Source organism: Sciurus vulgaris, assembly GCF_902686455.1.
Source record: "Sciurus vulgaris genome assembly, chromosome: 6".
NCBI lineage: Eukaryota > Metazoa > Chordata > Mammalia > Rodentia > Sciuridae > Sciurus > Sciurus vulgaris.
In genome coordinates this window covers 39,925,434-39,942,944 of record NC_136466.1, presented here as the reverse complement: position 1 = coordinate 39,942,944, position 17,511 = coordinate 39,925,434, and the positions used below count along the sequence as shown (strand labels likewise).

Genomic DNA, 17,511 nt, shown 5'->3' with positions numbered 1-17,511 from the left:
CACAGCAATAAAAAAGTGCAGCTCATCGACTCTGCCCCACTCAGGGCTGGGGAGAGGGGCCAAAAAGCCATAGAAAATCTTGATACTCTATAATTGAGACATATGGTCTAACGAGGAGAATGAAAACACTGGGCTGGACAGTGACACTAATGGGCCTGTTTGATGTCTTGGCTTTTGGTGAGGATTGGTTGAGCTGGAACCCACTGTAAAACAGTCACCAGTAAGAGAAGGGGCTGATGCTGACCTAGATAGTCCACCCAGCCTTCTGTCACATCTCACATGCTTCATTTCCTTAGCTACAATGAAACTGCCCTTTCTCCTAAATGTACTTGCAGCATAATGAGCCAAAATTCATGCACTGAGGAAGAGGTGCCCCTGAATATCCAGCATGGCATGCACCTGTTAGCAGGGCAAACTGCATCTTCCAAAGTGTTGCTTCACAAAATAAAGCAGCTTATCAGTTCAGCCTGGGCAGCAGTGTTAGAAGCTAGGGTGCCATTTTCCTTTCTGGAACCTTATACCCCTGCAGCATGAGATGGAGTGAGTATTTATATTTCAGAGCATTATCTTTTTTTTTTTTTTTTTTTTTTGTGGAGAGTGATGGGGGGTTGAACCCCTATGCCAAGACTAGGCATACATCCCCAGCCCTCAGAGCATTATTCTGCAGCAGTACGCCAGTCCCTTTATTGGCTATTACTGTCAGGTGAAAATCATAGCATGTAGTATAAAAGGGGCAAGAGTCATAAAACTGACTCATATAAAAATTTACACAAAGCACATTGAAAGTGTTATTATTACAGACATGAGTTTTGATATGTATTTTAGTAATGTTTCAAAAATGTACTGTAGAATGATGACTGTATGGTACCCTGTGTTTTATGAATCTTATTTTTCCGTCTGTAACAATGAAACCAGTGCTTGAATATTGCAAGCAAGCTGAGGTGGAGAAAGGTGATATTGTGCTTGCTGCAGCCCCATAAGGCAGGGTTGCTAAGCTACTCACAGGAGGAAACGGCCCAGGGCTTAGGAGCAGGGATCTAATTGTTGTTGTTAATGATGTATTTCACATACTGAAGCCTCAGGAGTGATTGCCCTCATTAATCTATGATTTTACCCAATGTTCACACACATTGTTGAATTGTTTTAAAAAAGAAAACAGTGCTGTGAATCTGAATCCACTAAGTGTTTTTGCTTCATGGTTCAACCGAGATTTGCAGCCTTTTTTCAGAGGTTTTAAAACCTGATGGTTTTATTGCCAAAAAACAGTTCCAATGTGTCTATCTATAAATCTGTGTTGATGGTAGTAAGTGATTTAGGTTTCTTGGTAGAATCGGTATTATTTGAAGCAGTTGGGAAGGCAGTCTAAGGAGGATGTGTGAGTCTCCCTACCTCTCAAATGATCACGATTGTGGCTCCAGCACTGGAGGCCATTAAACGCTGGAGGCTTGGGGGCCCAAGGGCTTTCTTCCCCTCATCCATGCCCACTTCCTCTTGGGTTGAAAACTGTATAGAATGAGGGAGCTCTGGGGCACCAATGAGGGAGAGAAGCCCTTCATCCTTTTCCACCACTCTGACAGATGCCCAGCTTGTGAGGCATGCTAGGGAACCAGGGGCAGGCCTCCGAAAGCCCACTCATGTCTTATGTTTCCTCCCCCACTCCCCCACCCCCGTGTGGACCCCATTGAAGACACCTACATTCCATCCCCCTTAGTGGAAGTGGACTTTGGGGACAGGAAAAGAATTGCATTTTATGTGGCTAGCACAGAGACAATGAAAGCATCCAGGCTTCCTTCCATGCCCATAATGAGGGACACCAAAATTTGACAGTTGTAACTAGATCCAACATATCACTCAGTTTATCATTAACAATCACTTTCATTTCCTAAAATTGAATTTGTGACCAGATTATTTTAAAAAGGATTTTACTATTTCCTATAACCAAATAGGTCAGGACAATGCAGGCTGCATGTCCACCTGATTCTTTCCTGTCATCAGTGACAGACTGCCTCCTGGCCTGCCCTATGTGGTGGGTACCAGCCTCCCATCCAGGTGAACCAGGTTGGCTTGGATCCACCAAGAATCAAACCAAGAACCCCACCTCTGAGCTCTGCTTTCATCTCAGAATTATATCTGAGGATGTTTGATGTTCAGTGCTAATGTGAATTTAGCCTCCATAGGAAAGACTTGAGTATGGCAGGTATCACAGACTGGGTACGGCAGAACTGCCTGAGGATGATCAGACCCCATCACAGGAGGGGTCTTGAAGCTAGTTGAGCTCAATTCCTTTCTTCTAACTCTACAGCTAAGGGGATGCCCTTCTTTCTATTCTCTAATTGGCAATATCCTGTGGTTATTCTCTCTAGCAGCCAACAATCTTCACAGCTGTTTTAAATTTCCCATGCTGTGGTTTAAAACTTAAGTTTGTCATTTTTTCCAATGATAGGACAGAGTAACCACCTTATTTAAATTCTGAAATTGTTAGTGATCCTTCTTCTTCTAGGCAAATGAAACTGTTCTTGGGAATTCCCACAGTTGCCTAGAATTCTGATTTGTGACCCACAAGTACCCCTCCTCTGCATGTACTTCATATGTCCACATGCCCTTTGGCTGAGAGGAAGCCTCCCATGACTGGGGTGTCTTGGCCTCACCATGCCTATTTATGTGTGACCAGCTGGACTGTGAAGTCTTTTCCAGACTTATGCGTACATGGCCCATTTGACCTCAGGCTCGTGGTTTTCCTCCTGTCTAGGGAAACTTCTGTCTTTGTTTATGATCATCTCACTATTGGCCTCTTTCCTCTGGTCCAGCCTGTCCAACCCAAGCTGATTACCCATTTGTCTTTCCAAAGTGTCTGAACCAATTTGTCTTCTTCTCTTCCCATCCCAATATCAAGTCCAGAGAATTTTTTAAAATCTAATATCCACATATATTTTTTAGCAGTTGAACTATTCTGTGGCTCAGCCACATAACCTAAAAACTTCTGCTGAACTTTGGCACATAATAGAGCATAGTTAGACAATTCCAACTCTAGCCTCATCCTCAGATGTGGGTGAGGGAGCAAAATAGCACTTGGTTGACTGGGAGTTCCCAGTGCTGAGCAGTAGTGGACCTGAGCTACAGTGGTCCATGCTTCTAGAAGCCTCTGGCCAGAGGAGAAGGTCAGTCCAGAGAGAGCTGGGAGTTCTCTAAGGAACTGAGTTCCGCTTGCAGCTGTTCCCTCACTTCAGCAAAGCTAGTCTTCACACAGTTTCCCCAGAGACTCCTTTACCCTGGACAGAGGCTCATTTTCCCTAGGACAATCAGAGGAAGGCTCCTGGGGTCTCTTGCTGCTTGTTGAATCAGAGACCATATAAGTAGCTGCTTTTCCAGTGAGGCATAGCCAACTATAAATCCTGAAGCATCTATACATATTGGAAACAATAGTGTGAATTTTAAGGATTGAACATGTATCGTTTTTCAACAAAAAGGAATCTTTCAGGTATATACTTAAAAGTCTAACCATCCATGGTACCATGGCCTTGAGCTGCTGAGATCCCCCTTGGGCCTCTTCCAGCTTCAGAGATATTAGTGACCCCTGAATCAACCTGTAGTACTGAGCACAGGAGCAACAACTCAAAAGTCCAATGGAGAAAACTTTTTTCTTCTGAGTTTTTAACTAAAAATGAGGCCCACCACCCTGTGGCAGGGACTGGATGGGATCCTTCCTTAACTGTATAACCAAATTTATTTGTACAGCTGCTTTCTCCTAAAGAACGACTTTTAGTCTAAGCAGTTCCCTTTTTGAGAATCTCGGTCCTTCAAAGAATCAGACATGTAATTTTATATTTCTCCTGCTTTTGATGTGTCAGGTGTTTTGGTTTGGTTTTCTTTTCAACAAAATGTTTGACCCTGGAAATTCAGCAGCTTGGAGCTCAGTTACCCGGAGCCCCTTGCCCAGAATCTGTACAGCCTCTCCTCCAACTGAGCACCAGGACCAAAGCCCCTGTCCTGCTGGGCACCGCAGGCCACAGTCACTCTCCCAGCATGGCTTATGGTGGTTTGGGCACCAGCTCCTCTGTGGACTGCCTAGGTGTTGCACTTTTTTGTAGCTATTAGGAATTTACATCGTTGAAGAATGAGAAACTTTATTTAAAAAGAGAAGGCAGGCACTTCCTGCAGACACTTGACCTGAAGGAAAGGAAGGGCAGAGTAAAGCCCAGGACAGCCAAATTCAGAACCCACTCCTCTCTTATTCAGTGGCTCAGGCTTGCATTGGCAATAGAACAGTAGTGGGGAAGACAGTCAGGAGCTCTTCAGAAAAAGCCAGATGCCTGGGCAGATATAGAACTCACTTAAGGAAAATACTCATAAGCTACCCATTAGGACTGACCTGACCAACAAGGTGAAAAGACATTGTACTGCTGGAGCTCTGCTGTTTTCTTCCTGGGTTCCACCAGAACTTCAGCATTACATGACTAATAAAATTAGATGTCACTAAGCAACAGACCATTCTTGCTCCTTGTCACTCCTAAGCAGGGCAGAGGAGCCCCCCAGCCAGCAGTCACAGTGATGGGACAGCCTTAAAGATCCATAGTCACTTGGAAGACAATGGCAGAGTTACTAGGGGTCTACCCAAGCCAGGTCGGACTTCCTTCCACACTGCCCTAGTGCCCAGGGGTGAGGACAGTCACATGCACTAAGCACTGTGATTCTGGGTCCTGACAGCTGCTATACTTTGGTTCCCAGGTCACAAGTTCCTCTAAAGGGAGCCAATCCCCAAGTCCAGCGTGCCTTGTACTTCCCTTCTGACCTAGGCATCACCCCACAGTTCTGCATAGCTTGCTTCCTTTCAGCACCCCAAGCAGCACTGGAGTCTTCTGATTGAAATGGATCATGTTAGCCAGCACCTCCCTGTTTCCCTCTATGCTGAGTGCACTGTGAGTGTCCAGTGCCCTCACCTGTGTCCAGGGCTCACTTCTCTGCAACTTGCCGGCTCTCCTGTTATTTCCCACCTCATGCTTTTCTTTTCAGCTGAACCTTATTCACAGTGAAATCAGTAATTTAGCCGGCTTTGAGGTGGAGGCCATAATCAATCCTACCAATGCTGACATTGACCTTAAAGATGACCTAGGTAATTGGGGACGGGGTTCGGCACCACCAGCTGTCAGATGAAAAGTTATGGAACCCAGAATTTAGACTTTTCATCTACCCAGACTCCAGAATGGTCAAGGTAAATTCTCAGATCCATGATTGACCTTTGAGTATAGACCTTGAATATTATTCTTAAGTCATTCCAAATGGAAACGGTCTGATATGTTTCCTTGAGTGTAATTGGCCACATTCCCCTCAATTGCAAATGTCTTATCATCTAAATTCTCTTCCATAATGATCAAATGACTGCTGGTTACTTGGGGGGGATTTTAAACACGTGTTTTTTTCATTTCCTTTTTTTCTTTTCTTTTTTAAACTGAACAATCTCAGGTAACTACAAAATGATAGTTTCTCCATTTAAGCCTTGATGAGGAATGATGCTTAAAGCTTAAAAAGGAAGACATTACTATGCTACATTAGTGTGCCACCAGGCTTTTTCATTTTCAAGTAGATTGACTTGCCCCAAATTTACCACCTACTGACACTTCTCCCGCCTTTTCTATAGTGAAAATAGTAAATGACTGAATGCCACCTTCATGAATTATTTGGCCAATGAAATGAAACAGAAGGGCAGCCTCTCTTTGTATGTTTTCCTATGAAGAAAACTGCCTTAGGGCCAAGTGTCTTCTACTCAGGACAGTTCAGGGCAAGTGCAGAGGTACCCCTCAAGTGTCCTGTCTCTGTGCTTCATCTTTTCATATAAGGAATTGTCAGATCAGGGCACAATGAAGTCGCCCGTCCCCTTAGGGGTAGATCCTCGCCAGGGGACATAAGCTATGCAGATGCCCACAGGGGCACTATCACTTCTAACACTGACCACAGTATATTTTGTGTACCTTTAGCTCCCAGCTATGGCCACTTTTATAAGATGGCAGATGTTTTTACTAGTAGAGTTGCTCATTACACAGCCTGGGCCCACTCCTCACAAACCAAACTGAAGTCACAGGCCTTCCTGGGCTGAAGATGTGGGGACTGGGACTCACAAATGTCCTGCTTGAACTGGTTTTCCAACTGCCTCACACAATACTTAAAAAAAAAAAAAAAAAAGCCACAAGCTTAAAAAAATGCAAAGATAGTATCCAAAGTACATTTTATATTGAAATACATTATAATAAGATTTACTAGAATAAGAGACAGGCCTGTAAAAGTATTTCTACCCACTGTGTTCAGGCCATCCTGAACACAGGATGTACTGTTTTCTTGGTTTTTGAGAGCTAGCCCTTGAAGGTAGACAAAATGGAGAATGCCTCCAGAATAAACTTGCCTGCAAGTTGACTACTGCAGACTAAATGGAGAAACTTGTTGTTTTGGTTGGCCTGGTGGTCCACATTTTTTTTTTTAAAGCAGATGCCATGTTTTAGTAGCCTTCTCAGTGGGGTGCCAGTGTTATAGGCTTTTGCAAAGTGAAATGGGGCATTTGTTGTTTTATTTCTTTTAACCTTTGGAAATGATCTCATATGTGTGTTTCTCTTTTTTTGGACTTGTCATTCAAATGTTTAATTTAAACATGTCACATTTGATATTCCTCCTCCTCCTGTCCTTACCCCCATCCACATGTGCGCACACTGCGTGGACTGATTGCCCCCTGGGCTCATATGTTGGAATCGACCAGGTAGGCCAGCCCTGCCATTGGGGCATTAGTAAATGTGCCTGTGCGTGGGTCTCGGTCCAACACAGTTGATCTACATTTGTTTACCTGTTATAGTTGCAAGTTGTACAGGCTGACATTGCCTCGATCGACAGTGATGCTGTCGTTCACCCGACAAACACTGACTTCTACATCGGTGGTGAAGTAGGTAATGCCTAGCCGGGTGCTGCCGAGTGTGTGTGTGCATGGTCAGTCGGCCGCCGCAGACAGCTTGATCCTCTGACAGCTATGCAGGGCTGCATTCATTTCACACTTCCAGCTGTCCTGACCTTCCTGAGGCCTCCCGTCCCTGGGTTGTAAACTGGAGAGATACAGCTAGCTGTCAGCCAGGGTGCATCATGCAGCTCATGAGTGGGCACTTCTGGTTTGGACACTGGCTCAGCAGCATCATTTCTTCCCATTATTCCTGAGGCACAGCTTCATTGGAGACTGGGTTCACAGAGATTTCAGCTAGAGAGGATATGGTGAGATGGACTTCCTGCTTCCAAGACCACTTCTGTGTCCTCTAAAGAGTAGACAACTATAAACACCTGTACACAGGGCTCTGCCCCACCCCACCCCCAGTTTCTTTCCATGTTGGAAACATGCTTTCCTGGAAATGGCCCTATGTCCTCAGGTGCCCAAAGGGGACTTTGCACTGCTCACCCACACACAGCCTTTCCAGAAGGGCATGAAAACCACCTCACTTTGATGAGAATACCCTAGACAGCTATTCTAACTCCAAAAAGCATCTTACTCTCCTCTGGCAGCTGGCAACCCAATGTGGGTTTCCACCCTGTGTGCTTGTCACCTAAGTGTGGCCAAGGCAGAGAACACTGCCTAAGTGTGACTGCGGATTCACAGCGTGGGCATCAAGGCCCTGCTCTTACAATATGCTGAGGGACTTATGTAATGAGGCATCCGAGTAATCCAGAAAATTAATCTCCAGCAAGTTGACTACTGCAGACTAAATCCTAACCTAGCCTTGACATCTTCTGGTTATTATGGGGCCCAAGCAAACCACTTAACTCCTGGATGCCTCAGTTTCCATAACTGGTAATGATAAAAATTAGATGAACTGTAGGCGGAGTGCCTTGTTTGGTGTCTCATGACTGCTGCTTGCTGTATAGTCTTCCTCTTATTGCAGATGTGATTTATATATACATTTGCTGGATCTGAGAGCAGCATTCTCAGGATTCAAATACAGCTTCCAAAGAGAACAGTGACATTCCTGATAAGTGCCAAATCCAGTCATTGTGAAGAATGAGGACTTTGCTAAGCCCTGGACACTCAATGTACAATAGTACAGCATCCTCTGGCTGCCCAGCTGTGTTCAGTGTCACTAGCAGAGGGGCCAGTCAATCTTCCCCAGACACCATGATTAGACTCTGTACTGTCCTGAGCATTTTGGACTTCAGACATAGTTGGAAAGACAAACTGGATGGAAAGTCAGAATTTGTCACATCCACCAAGGCCAAAGTGAAATCAGGGTGTAGGCAATTAAAATAAACTCTGCTTTCACAAGATTTTAGAAGAGTTTAAGAGTTCCTAAGACAGGGAACTTAAGAGAAAGATGCTTCCTTTCTTAACCAAATGAAAACTTGATGGGAGGGAAGTACTTGTATGAAGAAAAATAAATAAATGAACAGCGAAGGGCTTGTCCTTGTTTTAGCTGGTGGGAACTAGGCCTGGGTTCATTCTGCCATCCAGGGCACTTGATAATGGAAATTATGAAGCTCCCTGGGCAAAAGGATCTCACTCAGGCCCAGGGAGAGGAGAAAATTGGCCAACCTGCTGTGGCCCATGGAAGGCTGTGCTCAGCAGGATTAGCCAGGCCTGGAGGAGAGCTGGAGGCTTTGATACAAGGTTGCATCCAGCTAGGGAGTGACAGGCGAAGCTAGAAGAGCTCAGTCCTTCTGAGCTGTGAATGGGCTGCTAATACTTTACTGCCGACACCTATAGGGTCAGGATTGTTACCATTGGTGGTATACAAGTAACCTGGGCCCAAGAACTTAGCCAAGGTCATACCACACATCCCTCACTTACACTGCCCCAGCAAGACAAACCTCAGCAGGAAGAAAGCCTGCCAGGGCTGGAACCCAGTCTTCCAAAGCCTACCTCTGTGCTTGCTCTGCCTGGAGACCCAGTCCAAACTAGAACTGACCCCAGATGTCTCCTGTAATCCCAAAACAACGATGAACCAGATTCCTACATGGCCTCAATTGGTTCCAGCTCCCACCTTGATATGTGAGAGGGGAAGAGGAAGCTAGGGAAGCAACCACTCCACTTCTCATTTTCGGTGTGAATTCCTGAGTCCTGAGACTGCTGGAAGAAGGAATTCGAGTGCAGGAATGCTTAGCCCCAGTGATTAACTTTTACCCATCAAAAGTTCTTTCTAACAGTGAAATAGACCACAGGCTTAGCCTGACATTTGTCCAAGCCTAAATTTTCGCTTAGGCTGTTTTGAACACTGATACTTATGCCTGCTTTCTAAGCATGAAATAATGTTCTTGTTCTCATGGGAGTAACACATGTTTATGCTTGGGGGCAAATAAGCCAATTGCTTTATGATTAACCCTGAAGTTAAGCCTAAAAAGCAAGAGTCTTACATTAAGAGTGTTGACAATATGGTTGAAAATGGGCCTGTTTCTTGTTAAAAAGTACACGTGTGTCTACATGAACATGTGCATACATATGTGTGTGTAGGAGTCAAGTCCTGACTGGGTTGATTGCCTGCAATCTAGGGTTCAGTTTTTTTAAGTTTGGGAAATGCATTAAGTGTATTTTAACTTGCAATTTCACTTCTAATTAAAGCAATATTTAATTATAAGTAAAAAATTTTAAAGTAAACACTCTTCCTAAGATAAAACACCTTTAATTAAAAATCAGCCCATTTTCTTAGGAAATATTTTATATTTTGTATTTTAGAAAAGTCTTCATAAATCCAATGCTGATTTTTTTTTTTTACTTTCCAAATTTCCCAGTTCTCACCAAATAGTAGATATGACAGAGAATAAGAACCTTAAATAATCCAGCCTGTAGCATTTTTGTCAGCCCATCTCCCTAAGCTTGAGAATGGGTTAAAGGGGGAAACTAGTCTTGGAATCCAGCTGATTTGCACTCCACATTCCCAATATCTTGGGTGCACCTGTATTGGGGGGTCTCATGTACCTGGGCTGTATCTGCTTCCTGATGTGTGGAGTTGGGCCAGGAGACCCAGAACCTGCTCCCTCAGGCAAATGGCCCATTCAGCTGCCACTCTGATGCTTAACTTTATTACAAACATGCAGCAGCATGTGACAGTCTCTGGACATGACATTGTGACACCTGCCATGTAAACCTTCTGCTGCTTTTCAGGAAAGACAAAGGCATGAGAGTAGTCTGAGCTAATGAGAAGTGACACAGGATCCAAAGTTTATTCCTTTGGAAGTCTAACCCTCTCTAAGACAGCCAAGAGTCCCCCACAGGAGGTGGCTGCTAGTCATGCTCATTCGTGCACCCTGACTTCCTTCAGCAGGGAGGCGACAGGTTCAGTCCCCGCCATCCACCCTGGCTCTGTCTTATTTGTGACAGTGCCCTAGCTGTTTGCTTTTCCTTCCAGACATTCCTGGGGTTGGTTCACCTCTATAGAACAAGCCTGTGAATGAGGCAGGTTTTGCTAAAATAATTAGACTTAACCCTTACCCAGTGAATCCAAAGAGAGTTGGGGCTGATACAACTTGACCCTCCTTACCAGAATCACACCAGCTACACCTTGAATTTTCCAAGACAAATGGTGAATCTTAAGGGGAGTATTTTATCCTCTTGTGAGGAAAAGTACTTTAAAATGTGCAAAACTGAGGAAACAGAGCTTAAGGAAGAATCAGACTCCATTCTGGCCAAACTTTAAAGGGTGATATTGTCACTAACTTTGCTGCTTTATAGCCCACTCGAGATGTTAACTCAAAGTTCTCAAAGGTATTGGGTGACGTGGTTTGAGCAGTTGCCTTTCATAGGTGTAAATGATCACTTAGCAAGTACTTAAAAACACCATGCTCTGTTGTTTCAAATCAGATCTTGAGCAGTTAGCCTTCTTTTATATAACTCAGTTCATCATTAAGCTCTGTTTCTGATGTTGCCCTCCTTTCCCTAAAATGATTCTGAATCATTAGTGTAATTAAGAAAATACTGTCTGAGGCCTTTTTTTTTTTTTTTTTTTTTTTTTTTTGTATTCACATATGACACCAAAGCTGCAAAATAGAAACTAAGCATGCAGTGTTGGTCCAAAGAGGGCCAAATATGAACACTTTTTTTCTGGGTCTCCTGCCAAGAGGATAGCTGGCTGCTCTTTAAAGACATGGTCTGCTTCTTCACAGACCTCCTTATTTGGGGCTTCTCCCCAGAGACAGAGAAGAAAACCTAGGGCAGACAACAGCCATGGAAGCCAGTGCCAGCTGGGCTCTGTGCCCATGAAAAGCGTGCAGAACAGGCATCTTCACACCTCTGGCATCATCACCAAGGCAGACCCAAATAAGGGTCAGGAGAGACACTAGTAGCGGCAGCAGTGCCAGGGTGGTAACTGGCTCATGTTAAATCCCTTCTAAATTTTACTTTCCTGACTCAGCCAAGGCGTAGTTCCTGTTTTGCAGCCTTATGAAAATTTAGCTGGTCAGATCATTTAAAGTATGTAATCACCTGACATGCTAAGTGTCTGTGTGTGCTGCTGACACAGGATGGCACTCTGACCCCATCCTGTCCTTGTCTAGGAAACACGCTGGAGAAGAAGGGTGGCAAGGAGTTTGTGGAAGCTGTTCTGGAACTTCGGAAAAAGAATGGGCCCTTGGAAGTAGCCGGAGGTGAGGTGGGGAAGCCATTGTGCTTACTTGGGTGTGGCACATGCAGTGTTGGGGAGCTGGCATAGAGTTCAGAGGTGAGTGGCAGTGCAAATGCATCTCCCAGGGGGAGAGCCCTGTGAGTTTTACCATTTAGAGTTTTATCACATGCAAATGGTCAGCGAAGCTTAAGGTTTGTGAAGCTCACCTTTGCAATTAAAAAAAATTTTTAAATAGATCTTATAAGCTGGGCATCAAATGTTAAGGAATTACAGAAACCTAGATTGGCGAATTTACAAACTGGAAATTATAGACAGTGATGCTGAACCATCTGCAAAAATGGCTGGTGGCAATGCAAATTAATAAGCTTCACTCAGCCATCTATGTTTTTAGTGGAAAACATAGAAATACATATTTTTAATTTGCACTTACACCATTCCTGATGGAAGAGGGAAGAAAATGGGAGCCTGACATGGAGAGAAACATTGCTTAAACCTGGAGGCAGGGTACTTCCCCCAGCTGCATGTCTGAATTTTAGAATTTTAGGTGATCATTGGGGTGTGCAGGACGGTGGCCTCCTGGGTCCATGCACTTTGGACTCCAATTTTTTCTTCTTACTCCATGATTCCCAATACCCATTCTATCTGTAAAATCCTGCTTCTGTTTTAAAAGTGAATCTTAAAGTAGACAGCAATAATTACTACATGGTGTCCACACAGGCAGTCTCTCAGCAGGGCAACCAGGCCTTGGCCCTCTCTCCCCAGTGACTGCTTGTGACCCCCATCCTGGGCTAGTCTTGAGGCCTGATCCAAGTGAAGGAACAGCATTCCCTTTGCTGATGTGAGTCTCACCTTTGCTCTGCCATTTCTGATCTGTATATAAGGGACACGACAGGCAGAGCACTAACTTTAAGTTCTTACAAGCAGTTCACCGAAGATCCACATCATGCAAGGACATGCACACACAGCATTAGCCACCCAACCAGGGGCTGCTGGTCTTTCCACAGCCCCTTCCCAGGCCCTACCAATACTGCCCCTTAGGCCTCTCCTATCAGTGCTCCTGTTTGAACCCCAACTGTGACCCTCCACACTCACCCCCACACACAGTGAATTGAGAGTCACAGCTGAGGCAAACACATTAGATTTATCATGGTTCAAGATAATTTTACTTGTTTTAATAACACATTTCATTATTGATTCTAAGAGCTGTTTTAGGAAAATATTTTAAAAAGTATAAAGAGATCAAAATATACTCCCCCTCTACTACTTGGAGATAATGAGTTAGCATGTTTCTTTCTAGCTATTTTCTATGCATAATTTAGCAGTGACTTCAAATGTGGACAAACCAGTGGGTTAAGCCTCCTCATCACAGGTTTTGGTAGGTCATCAATGCTGCCCAGTTTGTGAACCCAGTCATCAAGCAGAGTTAAGACTTGTACCCAGACCCCACTACTATTAGTTTAGAGCTGTTCCTATAGCTCTGTGCAATGCCGTCCAGTCTCCTAGTGCTATGATCTTAACCCATACCCCTTGGACAATGCTGAGAGGTGTTCCTCAAAAAATGGTTTGGGTATTTCCTGTAGCAGTGAGTTGGAGATGTTAGCACACAGAACCTGCCAGACATGCTGACCCAGAGCCACCTTTTTTATGGAGCATCTTCTGGATGGGAGAAAGGAATAGGCTCATCACAGCTCCTGTATATGGCAGACGTGAATCCTTAGCTCTAAAAAGAGAAAGGTGGACGGACAGCTGGGGAGATGAGTAGCTGGAGATGGGCTCCTCCTCCAGGCACATAAAGAGTTGCATAGAACTTATCTTGGTCTTCCACAGGTAGGCAGGATTAGTCATGCAACAAAGATGGCCACGGAGGGGCAATCAGGTTGCTCAGTCCTGTTTTAAAGTGTTGCTCTCCCAGCAGGCTTCTTTCTTGAGTGGTGTCTGAGAGACAGAGTTACATCATAGGCATCGTAAAATTCTGACACATTGGATGGCATTAGATGGGCAGGGTCCTGCCATCCAGGAGCAGCCTGCATACTTCTGAGGGCAGAGTGCTCACTACAGTCTGGGCTAAAACTCTGGTGGGCACGCATCCAATGCCAGCTTTCCAGGGGTGGGTTTTGCTTGCCCACCAAGTGAGGAGACTAAGTAATGAGCTGTTTCCAGCTCATGCTGATGCTGGAGTCATCACCCCACAGACAGCTGCCTTCCTCCTTGGACACAGGTCAGCAGAGTTCAGGGACGGCATGCTTTAGGGAGAGAGCAGGCCTGTGTTTGGCATCTTGTGATATGTAATACTGTCTTGTCCCCTCCAGCCGCTGTCAGTGCAGGCCATGGCCTGCCTGCCAAGTTTGTGATCCACTGTAATAGTCCAGTCTGGGGTGCAGACAAGTGTGAAGAACTTCTGGAAAAGACGGTGAAAAACTGCTTGGCCCTGGCTGATGATAAGAAGCTGAAATCTATTGCATTTCCATCCATTGGCAGCGGCAGGTATGGGCACTCTTGTCACCATGTCAGTCATGGCTGTATTTCTCTGTGTCTGTGACCCTTAACTGTGGAGCTATCACTGTGGACAGGGCCTCCTTTGGCCTGCCTTCAGACCTTGCCTTGGTCAAGGAGACCAGGGCATGAGCGGAGAAGAATGCCAATGTTAATCAATAGCAAGAGGCAACTGAGCAGACAGAAGGAGACACAGGGCCCCAGGACACTATAAAACTTGAATTGTGACTGCAAACGTCCTCACTGAAGATAACTAAGGTGCAGAGGATGGGAGGTGTGGACACAGGAATATTAACTAAGTGTGATCTCCTCAAGTAAGCAGGTTAACCCTGATAATTCTGCCCCCTAAGCCACAGCAGTCTTGGGTAAAGCTCTTTACCTCTTATCTTTTATTCCCAAAGCCCCTCCCTCTCCTGTCCTGTTGCTCCAGGTGATTCTATGACCTGCCCTGTCCCTCCTCTTAGCCCTCCAGTTATCCCCAGGTAGACTTGCCAAGGCCTGTAGGAGCAGCCTAATTGCCCCTAAGGCAGACACAACCCAGGGAATCACCACTGGAGGAGTTTAGTCCTTAGCAACTGAGGATGCCTCCGACATAACCTACCTGGTTGCACACCCCCAAACCAGCAAGTAGCCCCTCAGTTTTCTGACAGGTCAATGCTGCACAGTGACTTGGGAGCCAGGCCTGGAGTTGAGCCAGTTACCAACTGATTCACAGCATATAAATGAACCCCCATTCTGAAAACAGGGGTAGTCAGTAATTACCCCCCATGCAACATCTCAGGGTTCGGAAAGCTAAAGGAGTTTTGGAGGGTGCTTCAAGAAACCTTCTGTGATGCAGAGGCAGTGGTCGGTCAGAAGAGTGCCACCTCTGAGATCGGGGCCGATGGCCCCTCACAGTTCCAGCACCCTCCCCACCAGGCCTCTAAGACTGGATCTGGAAGTCTTGGGATCTGAATTGGGCCCTGAAGCCCAGGGAAATTTCTTGAGAGGCTGTAGCTGTTAGCATCTGGGTCCAGCAGGGGCCAGGCCTAGACTTCATATCAGCAGTGGTACAGTTCAAGTGGAGCACCTACCTGCCACTGCGCGCAGGGCATCCCACCCAGGCTCCCAAGCCTTCTCAGGTTTCTGCCTTTCTGTCCCTCCCAGTACCCAAGGAAGGCAGAGCCATGGTGCAGCAGCACTGATGTCCCTGAGCTCCAGGCCTCACTGTCCTTCCAGGCAGGCCTAAGCAGGAACCCTCAGGACCAGGGCCTGTGTGTCAAAAGCTACCCTTCCTCCACATGCATGAAGACAAAGAGGAGTTTTCTACTTTCCATTTGGGAATCCCCCATAATTTTGCCAGTATTGAGGTCTAGTGTCTCAAGTGGCAGTGACAGCATTCACTGAGTGGACTTCCTATCACATTACTTAGACGTTATACCTGACAGAAGACCTTGCCCTACGACAGGCCCTGCCACTATCCCCCAGTGCTTTGCTCAGATGGTCACACTAGATGTCAAGAACTACCAGATGATCCTGCCAGGGGAGAGGATGTTTGGTTGCACTGCCCCTGTTCTTCTGGAGCCTTGCACTGCCCCTCCAGTGAGCAGCACAGGAGGATGTGCACCTCCCAGCCACCCTCAGGTTCACCTCTCCCACTCTGGCATTGCAGCTCTGAGCACTGTGGGCCTTCTGCACAAGGGGCTCATTTGAGTGAGGTTCCTCTGTCCTCTACTCTGTTCAAGTGCACTCTCTCCTCAGGCTTCTTGGCTGAAGGAGGCTGGAGACACCATCCTCATGGTGTGTGGATGGGGCACCAAGAGGGTTCCTGAGCGGAAGACGAGCCAGCGCTTCTCCACCTGTGCCCACACATGCATGTGCGCTCTGCATTCAACTACACTGCCAAAGCCAGGGGACCACCAGAAGTGCCTGGCAGAGAGCTGCCAACTCCCAGTGGCTTCCCCATTGTTTGGATGGCCATCTTTATTTTCAGTGACTGTACTTCATTCTAGTCTTTCTTACCAAAAGCATACATGGAACATCTTTTAAAAAGTCAAGTACATGTTGAAATCAAATGCTAACAGAGTTAAGATACCTAAAAGCCCTTTCGATTGGCTCTAAGAGCACCTGGCAAAAACAAGCATCCTTCATAATTTAGTCAGCAAGCACACAGCAGCTTAGCTTTCCCTAGAGTGATGGAGTTGTGATGGACTTGTATTATAGGTGCTAGGGCCAGTCCCAAAGTGGATTCAAGACCATTTTTAATTTTAAAAATGCTTCTGGATCAGAGCTTGAGTGACCATACTTCTTGCTTCTCCCACCTTCCTATTCCCCAATTTCTCACAGAAGGTCTTTTTTGCAGGGTAGGGGGCGCATTGTACTCTGTAACCTTTGGTAAATGAATCAACCTCTCTGTTTCTGGTCTGCCTTAACCTCAAGTCAGGCCACAGGGACTACCTTTCCTCACAGATGGTTCTGTGGCTCAGTTAATTAGTGCTTCGGATGCACTTTGATCTACCCTGATGAAAGGTGCTTCCGAAGAGCAAGGCAATAGGAGCCTTTATTGGTGGTAATAATTTCACGCTCTTTCATATGGCTATTGGGAAATTTTTAATTGAAGCATAAAAGTAATTCCCATAAAAGAGCATCTGTTATTACAAACTTATTTACATTTTTCATGGAGTAAAAAGTTTTTAAAAATAATCAATCTAAAGCTTTTAAGAGGGCAGAATGCCAAAGGCAGCACACGTGTGGGGCTCCCTGGGCCACATCTGTCAGGCAGACCTCGCAGCAGCCTGGGAGACAGCTGCCCTCCCTTTCATGAGGAAAGAATGGGATTACACCAGAGCCGCTGTAAATCACAGGGGGTTCCGAGGGAAATAAGAGGCTCCTCCATGGCATCCAGTGTCTCTGGAACAAAAGTCGCATTGGAACTAAAACAATAGAAATACAAACATGGTCAAGAGCCAGGGGTCACTCTCTCCAGCAGAGGCCAGCTGCCTCCAACTCCTTGACCTCAGTGGAGACAAATAAGGCCCTGCCGTGCAACCCTGGCTGTAGCCATTTTGATCACAATACTCAGACAGCCCTGGCCTCAGCTGTTTGACCTTAGTAGGCAAGCCCTCTCTGGAGCACACATAGGGAATAGCTAGTTTGGGGGCTTTGATTAAACTTTCCTCAGATTTATGAGCTTAAAAGGAAAGCTACTTTTGTGTTTTTCAAGCTACCATTTATGGGGATCACTGAGCCCCTAGCGCTGTGGTAAAACATTTAGCTACGTTATCACACAGCAGCCGTAAGAGGCGACCATGTCACTGTGTCCTGTCAAAGACAAAGTATCTGAAGCTTAGCAATGCTAAGTAACTCCCCTGAAGTCACCCAGTTTGAGTACTGGGTGGAGCCAGGATCTTGGCTCCAGTCCCTATGCCCTAGGCAAGTGGGTGCCCTGCCTGCTGTCTCTGCCTGATCC

The 17,511-nt window shown here is 45.8% G+C and overlaps 1 protein-coding gene across 4 annotated transcripts in view; it reads left to right on the top strand.

Moving 5' to 3' along the window:
* The window catches only part of MACROH2A1 (macroH2A.1 histone), a 66,266-nt gene that overhangs the window by 43,425 nt on the left and 5,330 nt on the right, over window positions 1-17,511 (top strand). For 2 of the 4 annotated variants that reach the window (XM_079145007.1, XM_079145008.1), the window contains exons 6-8: window positions 5,011-5,110; window positions 11,503-11,592; window positions 13,880-14,054. In XM_079145007.1, the coding sequence (XP_079001133.1) occupies window positions 5,011-5,110; window positions 11,503-11,592; window positions 13,880-14,054 (365 nt within the window). Of the gene's footprint in view, window positions 1-5,010; window positions 5,111-6,835; window positions 6,927-11,502; window positions 11,593-13,879; window positions 14,055-17,511 lie in introns of all 4 variants that reach the window. The other 2 variants (XM_079145010.1, XM_079145009.1) reach the window with 1 other exon arrangement.